Below are 20,066 nucleotides of genomic sequence, written 5' to 3' on the forward strand. Positions count from 1 at the left end.
AGTGTTTTATAAATCCACAGTATTGCCATCCTAATCAGCTATGCATTAGCTAGCAGTCAGGCCTATGTTCTGATTTGCATAATTGATTGATTTTAAGTGTTTTATAAATCCACAGTATTGCCATCCTAATCAGCTATGCATTAGCTGGCAGTCAGGCCTATGCTGTGATGATTGGTATCAAGTAAGTATAATGTCATTGTTATTGTTAATCTGTTAATATTGTTAAAAATCATATGGCAGAGGTTTATCAGTTTGCCTAATCAAGTGCACAGTAGGTGGATGGAAGTGTTGCAACCATATCATACTTGCTGTTCCAAAGTTCAAGGCCAGATTAGATAGATCAAATTGTTGCAACCCTATCATACTTGCTGTTCCAAAGTTCAAGACCAGAGTAGATAGATCAAAGTGTTGCAACCCTATCATACTTGCTGTTCCAAAGTTTTATCACAGATTATCTGATCAAGTCCACAATAGGTGGATGGGAGAGTTACAACCATTACTGTTCCTGAGTGATTGTAATTAAATTTTTTCCTGATTCTTGGAACAACAATTAAATGGTAGATGTATCTTCCATAGATATGTATCATTAATTAACTAACACATTTCCTTTGTGTTGTATTCTGTATTATGAATGAAGTAGACTGCCATGAGCAGAATCAGATAATATACATATACTAGCTTATCTTTCTTTTAGTCTACTTGTGGTAACTTTATGCATTACTTTCGTAACTATAGCTACCAGTATGTGATACCAGCATTTATATGGGTATTGGCATTTGGGATAGTGTTTGCCCAGCCATGTATACAACCTGTGGTATCTATACTAACATTTGTGAAGGGCTCATTATTGGTAGCAACGGTAAGTAACTACCCCGGTACATATGTACAAATGATTACTTTAAATAGTTCACATGCATGCTAGTGGTATTTGCACTTCAGTACAGTACCGAAACACATCAGGTTAGGGTTGCACTGATGTTTGTGGTGTTTTTTGCAGCACTTTCGCTTGCTATTATCAACGGTGAGAGTCTGGGTAACCTAGACTAACTTGGTGATAAAAGTGTAGGATATTCATAACTTTATTTATTGGTTTTTAGGTGGCAGTTACATTCCTCATTGGCACTGAAGTAGCTAATCCTGTTGAAAATGACTTCAGATACATTGGATCGCCATTTTTAATGGGCACTGTGGCACTAGGTCAGTTTTTTTTATCGCAACATATTCGATATAAGACCTGTTATGAACTTGATGTTGTAGCACTATTTTAGGCTGTTACTACACAGATAGAAGCAATTCAGGCAAAGGATTATTTTGAGATGTGATAAGTTACACATACTTTTGAAACCTGTTTTGGTTGTCCCCATTGATGAAACAGTGTTCAGATCACAGCAATTTATATTCAACAACTGTTAAGATTTTATGTTTTTACCTGAATGTAACAATAATGACTTTCATTTTCATCAGGATAAACATGTGACCACACCTAGTGGTCAGCTGTAACTATGGAATTTGTCATTTTGATGAGGATTGTCAACCAAGCAAATCGAAAGCTGAATGTTAAAAATTAATTTCGCACAGTTTGTGTGTTATAACCTTTGCAAATCGATGGTGGCCCTGATCTTCTCAGGGGCCCAAAATAAACATATATACAAATACTGTAAATAAAAATAAGGTATGGCAAATAAAGATAAACAACAATAAAAAGTAACAAAGTAATGATCTTTTACAGGAGGTATTATCAATGTGATGCCAATGCTGTTTGGAAAGATTGCAGCTGTAGAAACACAGGTATGTAGTAGATTGCAGCTGTTGAAACACAGGTATGTAGTAGATTGCAGCTGTTGAAAGTTGAAACAGGTATGTAGTAGATTGCAGCTGTTGAAACACAGGTATGTAGTAGATTGCAGCTGTTGAAAAACAGGGATGTAGTAGATTGCAGCTGTTGAAACGCAGGTATGTAGTAGATTGCACTATTGAAACACATACAGGTATGTAGTAGATTGCAGCTGTAGAAACACAGGTATGTAGTAGATTGCAGCTGTAGAAACACACGTATGTAGTAGATTGCAACTGTTGAAATACATACAGGTATTTTATATATAGTCGATTGCAGCTGTTGAAACTCTGCCAGATACAGACAAGTGGTTTTCAGATCTAAATTGTAAACCTAATCCAAACATTTCAGATTAGGATTAAAGTCTAGGTTTTAAAAATGGTTGTTGAACAGAGATATAGAAAACGTTGGTTCTGAACAAAAGAATGCTGTCATGTAATCCATATAACTCCACTGATAGATAACGCTAATATAGCCCTTTAAAAGTGTTATGTAAGAACACTGCCCTCTACATACTATGCTAAGAAATGAATTTAATATGAGATTTAATATAGAACAAGAGATGAAACATAGTGAAGCATTTTGTAACATTTTGAATTTCATGTGACATGGTTGTGTTAATTTGTTTGCATCTGTAATTGATCAGTTTGATGTATTCTTTAAATAACAGAAAAAATAAAACACAAAACTGTCCTCTAAATGGTCAAGTAACAGTGTTGAAACTTTAATGTATTAAGTATGATTGTTTTACTTTTTTATTCAGGTGAAAGGATTTTTCAAATCGGTTTTTGCAGGATTAACTACTTGTGCAATATTAAATATTGTTTGGTAAGTCATCATTCACTAAAATTCATCAGCGTTTCATTAAATTCATTCACCTTTGCCAATATTCTTTCAACTAGTTCAAACTTTTGGGTTCTCAAGAGTCATTTCATGATTTTCTATCATATATATTGAAAAAATATATATCTGGTTCTGGTCTGGGTAAACTTTCTAAAGTGGTGTGACGATGCGAATTTTTTTTTTCCTAATTTTTTATTTTTTTTTTGCAAATTAGTAAATATACATTTTTTTGACACTTTACATACTCTGTTCTATCATATTTATCTCTTGAAAAACTACCGTTTTCTTCGAAGCAGTTTAGGCTTTGTATTTAAGCAGCCTTGGCATGTAGGGTAGATTTCAGCTGCTTGTTCTCCTGATATCAGGAATAAATAAGGAACGGAAAAGCAAAAATTATCAGTAAAAAAAGGATCGACGCGAGGGTATTAAGGGCACGCGCACGCTGACCAGAACCAGATATATATATTTTTTTTGGCCTTATGCATGTTTACTGAGATACACAGAATTGAAACTTTCCTCGTTCATTGTCTTTCATCTATGCCATTGCAACTCTTTGGAACAAACTGCTCACCACTCTCTGCTCTGCACCCAGTATTGAGACTTTTGAGTCAAGACTAAAGACATATATTCTCGAGTCTCGAAGAGAGCTTATTTGTGACAGTATTTATTGTAAAGTACCAGTGAGCATTGCATGATTGATACCAGGTGCTTATATAAATCTCTTTACCATATATTGTATCATTGTTCAATGTATTTCCTTAATGGACACACATGGTCTCATAGAAATGGAAATGTATAGCAGAATGTAAATAGTCATGATTGTTTTGTTTAAAAGTAATGAACACTAAGGAGTCAAGTAATAAGCACTAAGGAGTCAAGTAATAAGCACTAAGGAGTCATGAATATTCTGTGTCACTAATTGTGCTTCATCTTATTGCAGGTGTTGGGCTGTTCTTGAAATCGTACCACAACTGAATTGCCTCCAAAGTATGATAGGTAGAGATGTACTTGACAATAGCACAGCTAGCAGTGCAGCAACACAACAATCATCATCAACAGCTGCAGCACAATCTGCAGCAACATTAACAACAACAGAAATAGCATCACATATCTCATTAAGTGTTTCTACAATACTACCAACTACCACACATCCAGTTGTCAATTGTCTCCGCAATATATCTCTCCACAGGTTGGTGTTATGTTACTTTCTTCGACATCAACATTACAACAATCTTTGTTCGTATCTTATAAATAATATGTCATTTTACTTCTAAGCCTTAGACCGCTGTTCAGTAAAGACATATAATCACAATGGGGTTGATATGATAACCCATTTCAAGAGAATTTTTCATAACACTGTAGATATGATAATGTCTTATTACAGAAAGACAGAAATGAACGTCCATGTAAGATATTGAATAATCATTAGCAATTTATGAATAGATAGAATGTGGATTATTAGCAGTGATTCACCACCAGTGGTAATTCACTGCGGTACTCAGTCTATCACAGATGCAATCTGATTAAAATCTGATGTGGTGAAAGTGGCTAGATGCCTTCATTTACCTCTATTTCCATCATTTTGTATCGTTTATTTTGTTCTGAACGCCACAAGCAGATGGACAGTTGTGAAATCCTTAAATTTAGATTTAGGTGAACACCATGTCAAGTTATCCTTTATAAAGACATTTCTGTGTATGTAAGGCCAAAAAAAAAGAAGAAAAAAGAATTGTTTCTGGTCAGCGCGTGCATCACTTAAATACCCTCGCCGCTGTCTTTTGTGTGTGTGTGTTTGTCCAGCACATGCAGTCTGCAGATCCTGGGGAGAACCACAAAAATAACCCTCCCTACTTCAGTGAATACAACTGCAGAGTCAATCATGAACAGGCAAATGATATCTGCCCCCCAAGTACACACTTGCTCTAAAGTAATGAATAAAAAGAACAGTAACTGCCATAATAGTAGATTGAGTGTAACAGGCTTGTTGAGAATTAAAAAAACCAAAAAAACAAACAAAGAAGAAAACGTGTTGTCACACATTTTAGACAATCTGTCCTGACCTGACCAGAAACAATTCTTTTTTTTTTGCCTAAAACTCATTGATATTTGTGTTTTTAATACCACAAAATCAATGTTTAATAGTATTATGTCATTGTAAGATGTGTATGATTTATGAACAGATGTATTGTTGAATCAAATATATTTAGAAATCATAGAAATTTAAATAAAGAAACCAAACTCACTCTTTCTACACATATGTGCATACAGTCCTAACATAGGTTCTCTAATACATGTATTAATGTTTAACGTTTCTCAGTAAAGTAGTCAGATTTCTTCACAACTTTGAAACTCTCTTTCTTCCTGTCTTTGTGAACAGTTCTAAAGAACAGGGAGAAATAGCCACTATTCCTCTTATAAAAGTAAGTTTTATCACTCTTCTCTGTCATTGTGTTAAAAGTGGCACAAGCTGAGTCGGTATCCTATTTGACTCTAGTGACAATACTTACATAAAACCTATACTGTCCAGTATAATATTAAAGGTCCAAAGGTGATTTTAAATGCCCCATAACACAACCTTGAGGAATGTTCTTTAGATGTCTCTTAACCAGTAAATGCAAAGCTAACTATTCAGAACTGCATGATAATTGAGAAAAAAGAGTTAAAATTGGCGACCAGCAGCCGATCCGAGCAGCCATGAATTTACAGTTATACTGCCTAGTCCTAGGGGATTATGATGTCATAGAGGAGAGCATTTCGTCTTAGTCCGCCAGTTTTAACTCATTTTTTCTCACTTATCATGTAATTTTGAATAGTCAGCTTTGCAAAGATATATGAATAACATTTTTCAAGGTTGTGATATGGGGCCACCATTTAAAATCACCTTTAATATTCATACATGCCTGTGATGGCACTGAAATCATGTTTGGCATTGTTAACACACTTGATAGCATAATAGTCACAGTGGTAACCTTGATATTTAGTATGCATATAATAAATGATGTCAACCGAATCATTCTTTTTTATTATCCCAAAATACCAGATATGAGTTCTTTCATTAGCAAGTGATGAATAAATTATGTGATCGAATCATTTATTCATTATTCCTGATTACTGAGTTTGAGTTAAGCCAATAGCAATTCATTGGGAGTAAGCATGATTTATTTAATAGTTAGAATACTACATGTCTTTTAACCTACAGCAAAAATTATGCCCAACTTGTATAAACTCAGCTTGTGTGCTTTTAAAGTTTTCTGTAAATTAGTAAATCTCACATAACTAGATAATCATATCATGGATCCTCTTGCCAGATGATCCCAGTATATGAATGAATATATGAACCGAGGCACATCATGAAAACAATCATTTCATTTCTTGGTTAACATCATGACTTTCACTCCATGCTCTATGCATACATTACTATATTTATCACTGAGAATAAATTAACCTTGTTCTATTCTGACCCTCTAGCAACATGTAAAATATTATTGTAGGTACCAGGAATTACCTTATTGTATTATACTGTACACAATTCTCAGTACCTGAAATAGAACATTATTGCCTAGGCACATCATAGAAATAGTAAACATTCTATTTCTTGGTTGACTCCATAACTTCCACTCCACACTCTTCACATGCATTACTATAGGCACACATGAAAATAAGTCAACCTTCTCATTCTCTTTTTACACTCTAGCATGAGGTAAAAAGCTCTAGTAGGTACTGAAAATAAGTCAACCTTCTCATTCTCTTTTTATCCTCTAGCATGAGGTAAAAAACTCTAGTAGGTACTTAAAATAAGTCAGCCTTCTCGTTCTCTTGTTACTCTAGCATGAGGTAAAAAGCTATTGCATGTACCGAGCATTGCTGTACAAATGGGATGTCTGTTAGTGTGTTATTAACTTTAAAAAGAAACATCTTTATATTTTGTTCTGTTTCAGATTATTGAGGCAGAGTACCCCGAGTATAACTGGGTTGCTCTTTTAGTTGAAATGTTTATAATAATCAGTATAACAGTATCATTTTTAACAATTGGGTCTGCCATGATACACACATGTAAGTATATACTGAAATATCCTAACATTAAAAACTAACATTATTATTGTTATTTGAACAGATGTGTGACTCTACAGTTTGTTCTTGGACATATTCAGTGTTGAAACTTGTCTTAAGTTCAGTGATAAAGAATTCCTAAGTTTAGATGGACATTTTGATAAAAAAAAATGATCAAGCCTTCATTCTTAATTTAGAATACTTGATCTGCCTCTCAGCTTTGTACCAAATCATCTGAAAACAGTTTGTTTGTATTTAACTGAAATTAGAAGTCGGGAATTATTATAAAGATAATCTTTACCAATCAGTTAGTGTTTTGTTTGCAGTGTCAGGATGGCTGGATTCTCTCTGGACACAGGATCATTTTATCAACTATGCTGCAGTCCATGTTAAGAGTAAATGTGAATGCTGTTCAGGGAAATGGTAAGTTTTAAAATCATACAACTAGAAATGCAAGCAAGTGAATCCCAGCATCTTATTATTAAGGTTGTAATATGGATGACAAATGGCTAATTTTTTTTGTATGTTTAATTCAAAGCAGACATGTCAGTTTCTCCCTGTGCTAGTAATAAATTGTATTGTATTGTATTGTATTGTATTGTATTGTATTGCATTGCATTGCATTGCATTGCATTGCATTGTATTGTATTGCATTGCATTGCATTGCATTGCATTGCATTGCATTGCATTGTATTGTATTGTATTGCATTGCATTGCATTGCATTGCATTGTATTGTATTGTATTGCATTGCATTGCATTGCATTGCATTGCATTGCATTGCATTGCATTGCATTGCATTGCATTGCATTGAATTGTATTGTATTGCATTGCATTGCATTGTATTGTATTGTATTGTATTGTATTGTATTGCATTGCATTGTATTGTATTGCATTGCATTGTATTGCATTGCATTGCATTGCATTGTATTGTATTGTATTGTATTGTATTGCATTGTATTGTATTGTATTGTATTGCATTGCATTGCATTGCATTGAATTGTATTGAATTGTATTGTATTGCATTGCATTGCATCGCATTGCATCGCATTGCATTGCATTGCATTGTATTTATTTTAGATTTATAAATTTTTAATCAATAAAACAGCTTTACTGTCTTTTCATACTTCAAAAAACAACGTGAATTTATAGACCAAAGTCAGTGTTTGTGACTCAATGAATTGCAAAAAACAGAAAGTGTGCGAAAACTTTGTAATTGTGTGCATAGGATGTGATTGATAGATAAACTGAGACTGATTTTCAGATGTATTCTCTCGTAAGGAGATACTTTAAGTCTTTTGTTCTAATAATTGTGTTTATTTTTTTTTTTACAGTGTATGCAGGTCATTTCTATCACTTGCAGCATTTGGTATTGTATTTACAGTTTCAATGTTGAACCCAAAGGTCAGTACTTCGTATACACTATTATAGCTGCAGGTGGAACGTTTTTTTTTTTAAAATCTTCTGTCTGTTATTCATATTAAATATCGTACATGGTTAACATTATTGCATCACCTGTGGGTAAACATTATTGGCAGCTGTATACATGATAAATCAAATCTAATTGATTTTTGGGATCAGTGCCCTTGGCAATCACAATTTCAACCTGTGTCTGTACTGCTAATGGATAATATGGGACACTTGTTAATATGTACAATATCTAATAATAGGTATTTTAATAATTTATTGTAGTCATCTGATCACAAATAATACTCCAGTTACAACTAGTACAGTTTTAATATGGTGACAGTTTCAAAACTGAAGTTTGGCTCAAGATTTAAACTTATCGACACACTACCAACAGATACTATTGACAAATGTCAACATGTGTCAACTGTTGTGCCTCTTACCAGTTATTGTGAAGATCAGATTAATTAATATAACTGAAATGTTGTTTATTGCAGGGTTTTGTAACAATGCTTGATAAAGTAGCGTCACTTGTACTTAATTTAGAAGTTGGATTCTTTGTCTTTATCATGATTAAAATGGCAAGAAGGAAAAATTATAAGTAAGTTGAAATATTTTCACATTATTGCTCTTCTAGGGTGTAACCTAGACTATGAACATTTCTCTTGACTTTTTTTTGTAATTTATCTTTAATACTATTTTTGCTGCTGAAATTAACAGAATTTAAACATGGTGTGCGTTGGACGTTCGATGGAGTCAAGATGACTGTTCTAACCCACCGTACTTTCATTGCTATGAATTATTCATGAGTGCCCTCATTTATTTGCATAACAAAACAAATGTAGCATTTTTGCTTGCACAGGACTATATTACATGTATTACGACATTCATTGACATACGTACGACATGTTCACTTCAGGGATAAGGTTAGGACTATCCGTGGATAGTAAAATTTACTTCACATCCAAGTTGTTCAGTTGTCCACCATGATTATGTAAATATTATGCCAATTTTCTGCCATAGCTTTGTCAGGCAACTCTCTGTATAGCTTTCTCAGGCAACTTTGTGTACAGCTCTGACAACTTTGTTTCTTCCAAATCCTAATTGGTCACAGTCCTTTAAACAAAAAGCACACTAAAATGTGATTATTTTGCCCTTTAATTTAGAAGGATAATAATTAATAATGGTTTCTTGTTTTACAGAGATTTAAAAGTTCCGTGGCAGATGAATAAATGCATGTATCCACTTCATTATCTGTTGTTCTTCTACTTCATGTTTGCTGTTGTCTATGATATCTTTATCTCAACCTATGAACTTGTGATGAAGAAAGAACTGAGATTCTGAAGTGCCTTGGAAGATCTTCACCTCTGATCACCTGTCAAAAATTACCTTGGTGACATGCCAAGAATTACCCTGGTGGCATGCCAAGAATTTACCCTAATGACATGCCAAGAATTACCCTGATGACATGCCAAGAATTACCCTGGTGGCATGCAAAGAATTACCCTGATGACATGCCAAGAATTACCCTGATGACATGCCAAGAATTACCCTGGTGGCATGCAAAGAATTACCCTAGTGACATTTCAAGAGATACCGTGGTGACATGCCAAGAATTACCCTGGTGGCAGGCCAAGACTTACCCTGATGGCATACCAAGACTTACCCTGATAGCATGCCAAGAATTACCCAGGTGACATGCCAAGAATTACTCTGGTGGCAGGCCAAGACCTACCCTGATGGCATACCAAGACTTACCCTGATAGAAAGAACAAATCAAAAGTTGTGAAGGTTGAGAGAACCAGTTTTGTTTCAGGAACAACAGGGTTCAGATTGTACAAAATACAGGTTACAGTTGTCAAGGATAAACTAGAAATACTGGATATATTCCCTGGTCTCTCATTGCTATCATACTAAAATTGCATACTATAATGTATTAACACGCATAATTTTCCTCAAATTTTGCAAAATAGGCTTGGCCGTCATATATTATAATTATATTATCCAAGGTGATGTGTCTTCATCCAGCCAATTCATCCTTGAGATATTATGTCATAATATAATTTGCAATAAATCATATATAGATATCCCACATTCTTTCATCGGGATTTAAGGGTTATTGTTTACCAGTAGCAAAAGTAAATTCCTGTCATTAAGTGGTGTATATTCACTAAGATAAAAAGAGGTGTCTAATTTTTTATTTGTTGACATTCAAGTAAAGTGATGGCAATCTTGATTATAGAATTTAGTATTGTTGTCACTGTCTTGTGTCTTTGTATTCCAACATTTCACTGAAGAATGGCCAATGTATAAGGCAGTCAGTAAGTTTTAGTATGGATTTTATATGGTGTTAAAATATGGAATTTGAAAATCTCGTGGTTATTGTGTATGTCTGTTATTGAGCTTTGTGCAATATATAGAGCCTATATATATTATGAGTTTCATTTACAGAAAAAATAATGAGAAAGTGATAATGACTGACGTTTACTGCAATCATCTTTGATATGTTTTATCTCAAGTGTAGCTTATCAGAGCACAGGTAACAGTAATCTAACTGTATTTACAGAAACATGTTTTCATGTTAAACTTTGTGAATACATACAATGAAAGCTGAATCATTCTAAGAAATGTGTGCGTACATCTGTATAATTTGTAAAGGCAATATCTCTAGTGGTTTGCCATGATCTGATTTATACTATATATGGGACAAATGGTAATTGTTTTCCATATATGGACCTAGGAGAATAACTGTAGCCTAATATGGTGAACAATCTAATAGCAGACAGTCTATTATTGCCAAATATGGGCAAATAGTTTAACTATTGCCTAATATGGGACAACAGGACACAATTGTTGCCTTATATGAGAACAAAACAGAATTGATACCTTATATGGGCGCAGAGACAAATGATACCTTATATGGTAGCACTGACAGCATTGATACCTAAAATGGGAACAAAGACAGAACTGATCCCTTTTATGGGAGCAAAGACACAGTTGATACCTCATGTGGAGCAATGACAAAATTGATACCTTATATGGGAGTAAAGACAGAACTGATCCCTTTATGGGAGCAAAGACAGAGTTGATACCTTATATGGGTGCAAAGACAAAATTGTTGCCTTGTAAAGTAATCAAGTGTTCTGTAAGAAAAGATGGCTGCCTTATATGGGAAGGTACAATGAAATTTTGTCTGGATAAACTGTGACTTGATTCATAGTAATCATGCTAATTTATTGTCAATTGAGGCTGTAACGTATTACTCTATTGTCTTGCCATAAATCACAGAGTATTTGTTTGATATTTAGCCTGTAATATTTATCAGATTAAGTAAAATTTATATAACAAGAAACTTATATCAAAATATTTACTATAGGACATGTAATGTCAAGTGACGTTTTTAGTCACCATCACGTTTTAGACCTTGTGTGTGATGTCAATGACTTTATAGTCATCACCTCATTGTGAAAGTTTTAGATGTGAAGAATAAGCTTTCATGTAGTAACCTGAAGTTAACATTAATTTTATAAGTTGGTTTTAAGTCAAGCCAAGTGATTTTTAGTGCCAATCGATACATAAGTGGTGATGTTAATGCTATAATAAAGTAAACTAATACAGTGCAATGTTTTAATGAGTGTAAGAATTAGTGTGCATGGTGTTTCTGTCTTTTAAATAGGCTGTTCAGTTGTACAGCTTAGTTCAAATTATAAAAATTCGAGTATATTTGTGTATTATGGTAATGAAAGGTTTAAAGAATGATATACCAGAGGTGCCATTTATCCCATTTTCATATGTACATTGATGTATTATATTTCCATTATGTGTTGTCATGCTTTGAAGGGTACTTAATTAATTTGAAGATAAAATTTCACTCTAGAATTAATTTAAAATGTTTTTGATTTGAAACTTGTGACTCACGGCTAAATTTTGTAATGTACAAATTCGCTAGTGCGTGAGTGGACCACATTTTTTTTATACCACCACATGTAAATAACCATATGCAGTTTAATCTGTACCTCTCCTCATTTGAATAGTGCATTTTCTGAAGCATATATGAACAATCAAAATACTAGCGTGTCTGCAAAGACAGTCAAGCAAAGTGCAATGTGTGACAGTATGTTGTGTTACATGTAGTGAATATAATATACAAGATTCAACTATAAGTTATCGACCAACTCCTTCCAGTACACCATCTTTTCCTATCACAATGTACTCAGAAATCTTGTACATATGAGTATGAGTGAATGAATCGTTGGCTAAAGCTGACTGTAATTAGACTTTCTACCAAACTGATATCCAACCAATGAACTTTACTGCATAATACATAGTAAAAGATGTAGATAGTCCAAAACACCCAGAATAACTTATTATAATATTCAAAAAGGCAGCTTGTAAGTCTTATATCGAAAAGGTATTATGATGGCAGGATAAACAAATTGTTTATCCTGCCATCAGAATACCTTTTCGATATAAGACAAAATAGTCGAATAGTGCAATATAAATTACAATGTGTTAACCTTCATATGTATTATTTATTTGTTTATAGTTTTCTTTCAACTTCTGATATGTAATAATTCTTGTAAATTGTTGAGTAGTAAATGGTTGATTGATAGATGTTAACACTGCAGTTTTCATCTCTGTGTGAATATATTAACAATGATGTATACCTGCACAAAGCAAACTTAAGTGTTTGAGTATTTTATGTGACAATCATTCTGTTCAGATGATGAACAATTATGTTGAAGAGCATAAATGTAGAGATGTCAGACATTAAGAATTAAAAGAATGAATTGTAAGTGTAAACACAGTGCTAGCAGTGTGGAGTGTATTTGCTTTGAATGAATGAATGAACTTTCAATTCTTCGCAGAACTGCCCATATATCTCTCTCTCTCTCTCTCTCTCTCTCTCTCTCTCTCTCTCTCTCTCTCTCTCTCTCTCTCTCTCTCTCTCTCTCTCTCTCTCTCTCTCTCTCTCTCTCAGTTTCTATGTAACTTTCAAATGAATTAAGTCAAATCGCAACATTTCTCAAAGATAGCTGTATCGTGTACATTATCCAAAACAAAGCTAACATGCATTGATATGATAGAAAATGAAAAACGTTAAGCATTATGAAATCTCGCAAAGCAAACGATAACATTCTGATTTATCACAACATGTATAATTAATGCATTTCATGAGATGTATGAAAAAGGAAAATAATCAGCACAGCGCTTGAACTGCAACAAATTTGTATGTCAAAATTAAGTTTTGAAGTGTCTGAGATAGAATTACAGTACTGAGCATGATTTGGCATAGAGAACCGAAATAAATCAAACATAGCACCAAGTAACACTTATTAAGTTAAGGTTTTGATAAGGGCCATAGAACTACTGTCATGAACAAGAATGAGTCTAAATAACTTGAAAATACCAGATAACACTAGATGCCATCACAAAGTATAGACAGCGAATAATACCATCAAAACACCATTAATTACAGGAATTCAATGTATACAACGCATATCTATGTCCATAGATGCCAAAGAATGTCTTTTTGAATGACTAAATACAAGTCTGATGTTTCTTTTGTGAACCCAAAGTCACAAAATAAAAATGACCCTCCCATAATTTCATATTTCTAAAATATGGCCCTCCCAGAGGACCGATAAAAAATGTGACTCACCTTCCAATTCCCCCGCCCCTTGGAGTAACTGAAGGTTGTAGTTTTTTTTAACTTTTCAAATTGAACGAATAACATTGTTTGACGTTGGATAACCGTTACATTATTTTGAGATGTACTTAACACTCCTTTGCCCTACAACGTAACAGTGCGTGTACGTATATACAAGAATTGTGTCAATGTGAAGTATTGATTCCAAAGATTTTTAAAAACATTATATATAGGAGAAGTTGATTTGGTATGGATTTGCCATTTGTTTACGACATCAAAGATGACAAGAACAAATGGTATTCCTTCATATATTCCCATACTCGATATTACAAACTTTTCGTCAACTGAAAAACATTGATTTGAAAGTTATGAATCTTACTTTGCTACACAAAAAATAAACTTTGATGAAATGATAGGGTCTTCCTAAGTTAACTAAAACAGTTTATTGATGAATCTCGATAATACTACTATATGTCAATTTGTTTTGGTAGTTGTCATGCAAACAGTTCATTTCCAAAGCTCCAGCTGTGTTAATGGAAAATATAGATTTGAAAAATCAGATGAATGTGTTTTGATTTGGAATAAATTACCGTGTAATGTTGAACTCTGAATTTCCACAAATTGATCTATTGATTAGTTTCATATTCTATACATTTGTTATGTATCAGTATATTGATGTTCACTATTTGAAAACGTCCCCTTCCATATAAACTGAATTTACTAATACTGTGCAAGTTAATACTACTGTGTAAAACATTGATTTGAAACTCTAGATCTCTGCTAAGTAATCAAAAACCAGACTAGATGGAATTGATTTCAAAAGGAAATATCATACATAACTGCCCACATCAGACAAGACCGTGGACGAATGGAACTTTTTACAAACAGAGAAAGTAAACACTCAGTTGAATTGGATTAATAACACTTGGCACATCATGTTGGAAGTACAGAGACTTTTAGTACACTCCATCATTTGATAAGAACAGTTTTATGTCCACTTTACATAATAGTTCATGTTCACAAACAAATCTCCAGTTCCTCTAGCATTTCATGCATGCATAAAGAGGCCATAAAACTGTCATATCAAACCTTGGTATGTAATGCAAGTGTCTGCTGTTCCAACATGCTGAGCCAAGTGTCATTAATCCAATTCAGTTGTTTACTTTCCTTGTTTGTAACAGGTTTCGTTCGTTCACGGTCTAATGTCGGCAGTTGTATCACATTCTGGTTTATTGAATCTCCTGCTGTATGTGTAACGTTTTCGTCTTGTAACTCATCTAATTATAAATGAAAGAAAGAAAGAAAGCAATTATATGATGTATAAATAATTGAAACGTCATCTTAAAAACAAAATAATAAGACCACAATTTACTTATCTGATGTCAAGAACCTAATCTCATATGCAATAAAATAATAGATGTGTTATAAAATCAAGTCAACTTTAAAACGTCAATCTTGATTTGAATATACATAAAACTTGACGATAAGTAATATTTAAAATAGCAACCTTTGTAAAGAACTAACACATTTCTGACTTTACATCAATATCTTGAATTTGCCCAACATTGGGTGCAGTATTTTGCATAGATAAAAAACCCACGTCTGTATTCAATCATACTTGTCTCTCTCTTCATACATCTTGAAAGTACGTTTACCCATCGACCTCGGCTTAGAAGGACGTTAGCATCACGGCAATCAACATATCACTAGTACTAAAGCATATGACAACAAATTTTTCAGGAATGACCATACGTTTCACAACATGAAAAGGTCTCACACAAGCTCTCGATTAACAAAAACATAATGTAACCTTCCACTGAAAATGTTGATTAATCTTTTGAGGTGGTCAGGATGTTTCATGAGGATATACATATTTGTACATGCAAAGATTGCTCTATTAAATGATTCTCGCATTCACATTGTTCAGGTTATATGTTTTGTCATGATGGATTTCGTCTGTTAACTTTGGCAGACAGAAAAAGCCCGTGTCTATATACTTTTTGGGGTATATTTTTTTAATTGTTTGCATCTTTTAAAGTTGGAACTATTTGCTAAGTTACGGATAAAAGGATGAATAACACTGATAATAACTTATAAAACATTGAGGTCCCACTGCTTGAAATGATTTACTCTTTGAAAATAACATTAAAACTATGCTTTTGGTTACATTAAAGTGGAATTAAAATCAAATTTTCTTCTATTCAAATTTCTCATTAATGCCCTGAAGTAGTGCTACTAAATGTACAGCTGTTAACTCAGTGTCATGTAAGACCGCATTATCCTAGTCGTAAATATTGACATCAAACACAGAACAGTGATAAACCAGTGATAAGGAAGTGTCCCAAATTACCCTTGCTGCCGGTTATCACATTCATCCCAAATGATAGTTTTGTAACTATACTCTCAATGATATCATAGAACACATACAGGAAACCGACGGCGAAAACGATGCATTTTTTTGTATTGTATACAAAAGACTTCTCAAGTCTATGGCATTCACTAACCTTGTATCAGCAATGAAAAAGCATTATTTTTGTTTTAATTATTTATCAGGAATGTTTGAAGAGACTTGTGATAATCCAACTATATAAGGAATTAATGAATGAATTAAATATTAGTTAAGATATCTTTACCTTAATATAATCAGCTCCAACGATCATATTATCGAGTTTACTTCCTTTCAAATTATTCAGGCTCTTAGCCATATTCCAAATATGGTATTTATGTAAATTATGGAACATTATGCAAATCCAATCCCCTGAGACTGATGTAGCTATATACACTAGGGATGTGATGTTATCATTCATTGCCATACGGATGAAGAATTAGCATAATCTCTGCAACGAAGCTGAAAACCCTGTCGTTGATATAAAACAACACAATAATGATATACTAAGAGAAATAGAAAGCAGAAGAGGGGAGACATCCACGTACGATACTGGTAAGTAATGCATTAAGACTATAGAAAATACATGTACGGTGCCTATCAATACTTTAAGGGTATGGATTTATAGGTTTGAATGTTGGTCTTCCAGAATCATTTAGATTTCTTTTTTGGTTTTACTTCGTCGTTAACGTTGTTCCAGTAAATTCTACGGCAATTATTATTGTTGAATGATTAAGTTATGTAAACTACTGTCAATTTCACAGTAGTGATAATTTCTCGTAATGAACGATAACATAAGGTTCTTAAGTTATTATTCTGTTATAAACAACACAGATTTTGTCTCAGTTAAATCAAAACACTTAAAGTCATATTTAGAATGGAACCGAATTAACATTGAGCTTGTACTCAGTGATGTACGGAGTCACGACTTGTAAATGCCCCACGGGTTTGAGCAACTTGCCATGCAGTTAAATGTTTCTGTTTTTTAAAATAATATTTTTGATGAATACACACATCAAGACATCTAAATTATTCGGTTATGTTAAACGCTTCATATCACCTCACTGTACATGTGAAATTGTCAAGGCTTTCGATTCCCAGTCAGTCCACAAACTATCCCAGAGTCACAAAGGTCCGGCAACATAGCACCTGACGGTTCGAGTCAATGCTCCAGGAGTCCCCCAATTTGCACTCGTCGTGAGTGAGACAAGGCGGAGTGATATAGCCTACCCTTCGAGTCTGTAGATAGAACACTCACCCTAGATGTACCGTGGTCGGTCACAACAAAATGTTCGCAGTAATAATTTGTTTGTATGAAGAGTGTTTTTTTACTTTCAATATTTCCATGGGATATCAGTACCTGCAAATCAATGTTTGTACCTGGTTAATTGTATAACCATACGTAATCAATCCGACTTACTTCCTGATCACAATACGTTGTATTTCCCAAGTGAGACTTAAGCAGCAAGAGTAAAGCCTTTGTGATAGCAGTACTTGAGAATTCCAATGAGCCTATCCAAAGGCACGATAATTAGTAACAATATTGTGATTAGTACAAATTGAATGTAAATCTTAGTAAAACCAAGGTTGTGGTGTTTAGAAATGGCGGATATTAAGATATTATGAACAAAATAGTTTTAAGGACAACAAACAGGAGAAACTGTGTTGTATTACGGGTATTTGTGCTTGAAATTGTCTTATCGTGGGACCTGGACAAAGTCCCAAGAACAATTGCCTGAGCAAACATCGAAGGCTTTGCATGCTCTAATGATCAACCTATGAAAATTGGGCCAAATTGTCTGTAAAATTCTACTGCGTGTTAAGATACTTAACACAAAACGTGGAGGGAAATACATTTTATGTTTTCATTATCAGAAAAAAAAAAGATATAGATATCCATATACCATAAAATATAACAAAATGTATTACACTAAATGATAAAAAAATCTGAATGAGCAGTTGACGAGTCGCATGTTACAGTAGAAGCCTGAAGACAGCGTAGGCAAATTCTAGGTGTGTGTGATTCTTTCTCTAAAATCAATATGTTCTAAAGGCTCTACTGTATTGGGCGCTTTAAATATTCAATGTTCAAGGATATAGTTTCATATGTGCACCATTTTCACTTGATTTGTATCTGCAACTGTTTCATTCCATCAATTTTTAATGCTATAATATGATAACAAAAGTCACATTGAAAGGAGCAATGCGCTATTAATAAGAAAAATGGCGTCTTTAGTCATAAATTGTTAACTAGATGTACAGCGGTCTGGATGCTTTCCGAAAGGACTAGATCATTTGAGTACTAGTGTTGTTCTTATACATATTGTCGGAATATAATTCTGAGATAGCTCTCGTACATAATGTACCCCTTATTTGGCAAATTGATTATACCAAACTCTTTAAACTTTGAAACTTGCCTAACTATATATGATAATGCGAAAAAAAATTATATGCAGATTAGTCAAGATTATAAGCTATATCTACAGGCTTTATAAGTTATTATGATCACATCGCTTATACTGTTTAAGTTCCTCGGGAAAATTGTCTATCCACAATCGTCACAGTGGTATGGGAAGTTTTAAAATTAATGCTGATTTAATAACCCTGCACTTGTTTCTCTTCAATTCTAACTCAGAATTATGTATTCGCCAAGCCAAAATATAAAATCTACCTTAATCTACTGCTAGCTACAGTCGTACTGATACTGGTTACATACCTATTACGTCAGATATATCCTAATTACTGAAAACTATTAATTATGTAAGTATATCAATATATCGTGGTTATCTCTGAATGCAATTAATGTGATAACAAATTGAAGCGTCAGTGGAAATCAATTCCATTACACTGATGAAATCGATTTTTAGTACACGTTGTTTTTATATGCATCTGCTTAATATGCAATATTGTGGTAAGCTGAAGGGACACATTGATCTACTCTCCCGTACTCGGGCAATTTGTGTCAAAATAATGTTTTTATTTCATCGATATATGTTTGACATACAATACTCTAAATCTGTCTTAAGAAATCTGAAAACATCTCGTATGTCAGATGGGCTGACGGACAGTGTCAGACAGCTTTTATATGGGAAGGATCCACAGAGTTGTCAAATTCTTAGCATGTTGTTGATGCCATTTTGATATATTGTATTGTTTGATTGTAATGTATCGTGTTTTCTTTTTTCATCATTGGTTTCTCTTCTTGTGAAGGCTTAATAAATAAAAAAATAAAATAAAAATTAGTATTCATGGGTTGTTTACCAAAACCTGAACAGTTCTAGCCATTACCCTAAAGAATATGTACGTGCACCAAATTTCGTCTGTATTGAGCATGCCGTTTTTGAGAAAACGATGACGCAGACAGACAGACAGACAGACAGGCAGGCAGGCAGGCAGGCAGGCAGACAGACAGACAGACAGACAGACAGACAGACAGAGACCAGTTTGATGGTACCTAGAAATGGTTCATGTCGTGTCAGAACAACAAATCGTTTGAATATATCGTGGTTATCAATCAGACAGTCTGAGCTGAATGGCATCTCTTCAATAGATTGGACATTTAATTCTCATAGATTGAATTAACGCTTGAAGTGATTCATCTCCACAACCGTTGCCCCCGTAAGATTTTTATGATTAAAAATTCATATCCATATGGAGAAGCTCTCATTTCCAGTAAAAAGCCCAATTTTGACATCCGACCTTTACGTATAAGGCAATTATAATGCTGTCCTAAACGCAAGATTTTGTAAGAGAATCCTAGTCGATAAGATATGATATCTTTTAAATAATAGAATAACAAAAACACCAATTCAAAACGTTTTGTGCTTGGTTGTGATACATCTGAAAAGATTTGTTTGCCTTTGCCAGACACATGAGTACACAATGGCTCAATAAAGGA

General features: G+C 33.7%; 2 protein-coding genes across 2 annotated transcripts in view; one reads left to right on the plus strand and one right to left on the minus strand.

The window, feature by feature from the left end:
- Positions 1 to 20,066, minus strand: part of LOC144441919 (S-formylglutathione hydrolase-like) — a 134,152-nt gene that overhangs the window by 17,779 nt on the left and 96,307 nt on the right. The gene's annotated exons all lie outside the window — the stretch shown is intronic.
- On the plus strand, positions 130 to 12,887 carry LOC144442382 (uncharacterized). Its single transcript, XM_078131712.1, has 12 exons — positions 130 to 181; positions 736 to 859; positions 1,098 to 1,197; positions 1,730 to 1,788; positions 2,598 to 2,662; positions 3,618 to 3,866; positions 5,055 to 5,097; positions 6,616 to 6,730; positions 7,054 to 7,150; positions 8,060 to 8,129; positions 8,630 to 8,733; positions 9,335 to 12,887. The coding sequence occupies exons 1-12, from the start codon at positions 168 to 170 to the stop codon at positions 9,474 to 9,476; spliced, it is 1,182 nt and encodes a 393-aa protein (XP_077987838.1). The 5' UTR covers positions 130 to 167; the 3' UTR covers positions 9,477 to 12,887.

This window comes from Glandiceps talaboti, chromosome 11 (genome assembly GCF_964340395.1).
Source record: "Glandiceps talaboti chromosome 11, keGlaTala1.1, whole genome shotgun sequence".
Taxonomy (NCBI): Eukaryota; Metazoa; Hemichordata; class Enteropneusta; family Spengelidae; genus Glandiceps; species Glandiceps talaboti.